General features: G+C 47.9%; 1 protein-coding gene across 1 annotated transcript in view; it reads right to left on the bottom strand.

The window, feature by feature from the left end:
- Positions 1 to 1525: 1525 nt before the first annotated feature.
- Positions 1526 to 5799, bottom strand: part of kcna4 (potassium voltage-gated channel, shaker-related subfamily, member 4) — a 4556-nt gene continuing 282 nt past the window's right edge. Inside the window, 3 exon segments of the mRNA XM_069165618.1 lie at positions 1526 to 3999; positions 4001 to 5222; positions 5537 to 5799. The exon segment at positions 5537 to 5799 is cut by the window's right edge and continues 282 nt beyond it. Coding sequence (XP_069021719.1) covers positions 2487 to 3999; positions 4001 to 4572 — 2085 coding nt within the window. The 5' untranslated portion in view covers positions 4573 to 5222; positions 5537 to 5799 and the 3' untranslated portion in view covers positions 1526 to 2486.

Genomic DNA, 5799 nt, shown 5'->3' with positions numbered 1-5799 from the left:
CTCACGTTTTAAGACAAAATAGTACTTTCCTTCGAATAGCAATTTCCTCCAAAAAAGAAAAAAGTTAAATGACCCGTTCAAAACTTCCTAAATTGCATCGACCCACGTCCTCGTTGAAAACTCCAAAATCTAGGAATATCCCATGTCTAACCGTTGGACACAAGAGGCTTCTGACTTCAGAGAAGTCCATTCTCAGAAATGTGCGCTGGACGCTTCAAGTTTCCACACTGCCCTCGTCTTAAGTGGCATATTTGGACCATGACTGCCTTTCAGACTAGTTGATGTCAGAAAATCCTGCTCCTGCTGCACAGACACGTCTTTAACTGAGGTTTCGGGCGAGCACACAGAGAAACTTTCCTCCTTCAGCAGATGGTTGTAAAAACATCCTCGCAGTGCCAAACTCTGCACACTCATCACTCGGCATAGTCAAACTGGAACATCGAAGTGAGTCAGTAAATAGCGAGACACATTTTTGAGCGGGGCGGGGGGGAGGGGCTTTAACTTTTTCACTACAGAATAATGATGAAAGAAATCTCGAACTAACATACTTTTTTACGCTGATTAAAAGCATGGATCCATGTGTCACGGTGTCCTCATGCTACACCTGCCGTGGATGGTGAGAATACTATCAGTAACACGGCTGATGAGACAGCGGAGACAAAACAAGGAAGATCTAAGGTAAAATAGACTTTTTCTTCTTTTTTTTTTTAAGTAAATGCAATTCAATCTGTCTAGCAAATGACGGAGTCAATTTATCAGCACCCAAACATGACATATTCAGAGTTCTATAAAAAAAATAACCATTCACGCTTTAGCATTTGAGAGTCAGGCACTTTATCAATCAGCCACAGATTCCTTTGTAGGAACTCAAAACGTTTGGCATAAGTTGTCAGCGTTCTGACCTCATGTCACCTGAAATAATTGCAGCTGTTATGAGTGAAAGTGTTTGTAATATTGTTTCATATTAGACCTGAGGGCAGCTTAAAGGTTGCGAAGGACAAACGGGCATTATTGCGTCTTTCTGTGGTCCAAGGGAACAACCGAGTGTTTAAAACAAACTTGTGAAATGACAGTAAGGAGAGGATGCATATCTTAGGATGACTCTTTTGTAAGTGGAGCATATATTTACACTCTTGCGGATATTTGTCCAATTGTCTGGAGCATTATTGGCTCTCTCCCAGGGAGCTGTTCTAATCATCACTGTCACACACAATCTGCAGGCTACATACCTTGGAAGACATCCGCATCGCGCCGATCCTCTGAGCTCCGAGATCATCATAGTCCTCTTGAGGAAAACAAAAACAAAAAACAAATATTTTGTGCACGAAGTCCAGCGGACAGGAGAGAAAATTGCTCGCAAACTCCCCTCCGAGGATTTTTCCACTACAGAGTCGTTTTTGCTATAACTTTCCATCTGCGTCAGTGTGTAAAGGGATATTGTCATTTTGAGGTGGTTTAAATGAAACTGGGAAAACTGCTGTCGCCAAGGCTCCGAGAATGTCCACACAAAACCTGGGGCGAGTCATTTCTCCAGCCATTTTTTTTTTTTTTTTTTTTTTTTTTTTTTAAACTGATGATTCCTGTGCTTAGCTGTCATGGTGGGTCGACAACACAAGGCTTTTCTTGGCCTGTTTGAGAAGAAGCATATTTGTGTAGATGTCATAGAAATAACTAGCCCTGGTTTATTGGATGCCTGCTAAATTCTATGTCTTTATCAGTGAGCTTTTTGTTTATGTAAAGTGTTGGAACAGCTACAAAAGCCTTTAATCTGTCTGTCCACTTATTGGAGTCCAAGTTTTACTGGCATTCCATGAAAGGGGTTATTAATATCCTTATTTTGCTCTATGTGAGGAAGTTACTCAAACAATCTTCAGCTAAGTGGTCAGAGGATAACTAGATTATTGCCATTTTGCATGGCCTACAGTTTCTGTCTCTAAAATACAAATCTGCCAAACCCAGCGCAAATTCTACATTAGTGCAAACACATTTTTAACTTTATTGCATAACAGCAAAATGAACATCCCTACCTTTCTGTTATTGACAGATGAAACTCATAAAGTGCAAATGCATAGCCTGTCTTCTCTATAATTTCGATTTTAAGTCAGATTTGGAAGCCCGCACAGGTCAGATTAATATTAATAATTAATAATGAATCAACCATTAGGCAGATAATAAGCCGTAATTGCTCGTGAATGTTCGTCCTGTGAGGAGGGAGAAACTATTGATTAGAGATAGTGAGAATGAAACATCTCAACCAGCCAATTGGTGACCTGTGACTGTGTGTGTGTGTGTGTGTGTGTGTGTGTGTGTGTGTGTGTGTGTGTGTGTGTGTGTGTGTGTGTGTGTGTGTCTGTGTGGGGGCTCTGAAGCGTGCGTAAAACTTGTTATGGGGGGATCACCTGCTGTTGGGCAGAATCTTTATAGGGCGTCTTCTGCTTCTTTTTTTTTCTTTTTTTTTTTTTTTTTAAAGGAAACTCTACTTGTAATCACACGTCAGTCTGAATAGATTTAGAGTTAGTACTGTTTTTTCTGCTTATGTCTGTGCCGTTTCCTTTACTGGGGCTCTTGTCCAGCCCGCAAAGCGACTCCGTCACCCCTTCCTCCATCTCCATATACTCCGCTTTGTCTCCGAGCGACGAGCCCGAGGGCGAGCCTCTGAATTTCCTTAGAAAGTCCGGGAAATACGGGCAGCCCGGGGGCATGCTCTCCACTACCGGCGACTGGTCCTCGTTGTCGGTCTCCCTGTGGTAAAAGTAGTTGAAGTTGGACACTATGACCGGCACCGGGAGCGCGATGGTTAACACGCCCGCGATCGCGCACAGGGAGCCCACTATCTTCCCGCCGACCGTGATGGGCTTCATGTCACCGTAGCCCACCGTGGTCATGGTCACCACGGCCCACCAGAACGCGTCGGGGATGCTCGTGAACTGCGAGGTGGGCTCGTCCGCCTCGGCGAAGTACACCGCGCTGGAGAACAGGATGACACCTATTACCAGGAAGAAAATGAGGAGGGCCAGCTCCCTCATGCTGGCGCGCAGGGTGTGACCCAGGATCTGCAGCCCCTTGGAGTGCCTGGACAGTTTGAAGATGCGAAACACCCTGACAAGGCGGATTATTCTCAGGATGGCGAAGCTCATCGCCTGCTGCCCGTTGCCCTGGTGCTGCGCCAGGTCCGTGCCGAGAGTTATGAAATAAGGCAAAATGGATACAATGTCTATTGAGTTCATAATGTTTTTAAAGAAAGCGGGTTTGCTCGGACACGCAAAGAAGCGAACTATAATCTCGAAGGAGAACCAGATGATGCAAACCGTCTCCACGATGAAAAAGGGGTCGTTGAAAGGAGTAAATCCGTGGTCGGGCTGAGAGGAGTTGTGTCGTGGCTGCAGATAGTCTTTTTCATCCCTGAACTCCGGCAGCGTCTCCAGGCAGAAGATGACAATAGAAATGACTATAACCAGGACGGACACGACCGCTATCCCCCTGGCGGGACTCGAGCTCTCCGGATACTCAAAAAGCAGCCAAATTTGGCGCTTGAACTCGTCCTCTGGAAGAGGCTTCTCCTCCTCTTTCACGAAACCCTCATCCTCCCGAAACTTGTGGATCGCCTCCTCGCCGAGTTCATAAAACTTCACCTCCTCGGAGAAGATGTCGAACGGGACGTTGGCTGGTCTTTTTAACCGTCCCCCTGACTGGTAAAAGTACAGAATGGCGTCAAAACTGGGTCGGTTCCGGTCGAAGAAGTATTCGTTCCTCAGCGGGTCGAAGTACCTGATTCGCTTGTCGGGGTCTCCCAGGAGAGTGTCCGGGAACTGAGCGAGAGTCTTGAGCTGAGTTTCGAACTTCAGACCCGACACGTTGATCACAACTCTCTCGCAGCAGCCGCACTCGCTGTAAACGTTTTCGTATCCGGACTGAGGGCGCCGGTCAGTGATCGAGACGGTCTCCTCCTCATCATCCATGTTGCACAGAAAACTCGACCTTTTGCTTCCCCGGTCCCCCCCCCCCCTCCTCCTCCTCCTCCTCCTCCTCGGCTCCCTCGGCCTCTTCCTCCTCTATCATCATGTCCTCCTCGGATCCGAGCAGCGCCAGCTCCGAGTGGCGCAGGTCCCCGCCGAGAGTCGACCGGTTGCGTCTCCACCGTCCGACGCCGCGCTGCTTTTTCCGCTCTCTGAGAACTCTCTGCTGCTGCTCGGGCTCCTGCTGGTGCTGTGGCGGCTGCGAGGAGGAGGAGGATGAGGAGGAGGAGCAGGGGCGCGAGGCGGTACCGCCGCTGCTGATGTTGGCGTTCGGGGAGGAGGCGGCGCGAGACTGATGCTGGCAGTTGTTAAGGAGATGAGCGCTCGAGGAGGTGGCGGAGGTGGACCCCCCCACGCCGCCGCCGCCACCGCCTCCTCCTCCCCCTCCTCCTCCCCCTCCCTCCGCACCGGATCCACCTTCAGCAGCGGCCGCTGCAGCCGCTGCTCTCGCCTGGCGCTCCCTGTCGCGCTCCCTCTCCCGTGCGCGATTTTGGGCATAATTGTAAGGCAGGTGACTATTGCACCCGTTGTCCGCACCCACCATAGCAAACTCCATTTTAAGTCAGCGAGCGGTTCGGTCCGTGAACGCTACAGTCACCGCCTCGAGGCGACGTGGAAGCAGACCGGAGGATAAAAGTTGCAGCTCAGCGCGCGCAGAGACACGAAGATGAGGCATCCACCGTTTCCACCAATCAAGTTTGTGAATATGAGAAAGTCAGAAGAACAATCACACCTCAATTAGGTCCACGTTGGGCGCAGTCCACGTTACATGATAGAGGATACTGGTTAAGCCCGTCTTCCCGTTTAGGCACAGCCCACCCCAGTATTTTATGACATCATTACCATAACCAAAAAAAAAAAAAAAAAAAAAAATGCAAGGGCCGGTGGCATAGCCTGTTACGCCGGTCAAAACTTGCAGCGCCGCTTATTTGCTCAGCATTATAAATCACCAAGTCAACAAGCTACACCAAAACAGTTCTCTCCTCGGTTTCTCCGGTGCCCATCAGGTGGTTAACATCTCATCGATCGGGGCTTGGAGCCCAAATGCGTCTTTTGATACTCCGTGGTCACTCATGGTTGCCATTTTATGTGATGAGATACCAAAAAAAAAAAAAAAAAAAAAAAAAAAAAAAAATGGATCTTCGCCGTTTTATTATGGAGCTCCGGTGAATCTGGACGACTTTATTCCTCTGACGCTCTCCGGAGCTGCGAGAAAAAGAGAAGACAAGAGAAAACAGCAATTGGTGGAGGCAAAAAAAACACAAAAAAAACAAAGATGTTTTCATGTGGATGTCTGTTGTTTTGGCGTATGCACAGTCCGGGATACTACGTAATATTACCATTGTTGTTATTATTGTTTTTTTTTTTTTTTTAAGGCTATTGTCATTGTTATTATTGAGTAAACATGAAGATAGGCTTTCGGAAACAAACGCATGGAAGGCATCGACGTTTAGAACAGACATTACGCACGAAATGTTCTCATTAAAGTAGCCCCTCTTCATTCTGACATTCATACTTACATCTGAAAAAGGGGCCAAACGAAATCGCCTCAGCCCCCCTTTAACAGATCTGTTGGAGGAGGAGGAGGAGGAGGAGGGCTAGGTGAGGATGCAGTTCTTCGCTTTTGCTCAAATTTCCGTCTCGATTTTGGGGGGTAATATCACAAATCCCTCGTCGTATCCAACCAGCGACCATATCCACGTCCACGGTACATCCGTGCTCTGACGCACTCCGAGGAGGACACTTTTTTTTTTTTTTTTTGGCCGCGTCTCGACGCCTTGTC

The sequence above is a fragment of the Embiotoca jacksoni genome, unplaced genomic scaffold (assembly GCF_022577435.1).
Source record: "Embiotoca jacksoni isolate LCO1_2020_lvr unplaced genomic scaffold, fEmbJac1.0.p SCAF_35, whole genome shotgun sequence".
In the NCBI taxonomy this organism is placed as follows: Eukaryota; Metazoa; Chordata; class Actinopteri; family Embiotocidae; genus Embiotoca; species Embiotoca jacksoni.
The sequence above is the reverse complement of the archived record's forward strand: the minus strand, read 5'-3'. Positions and strand labels throughout refer to the sequence as shown.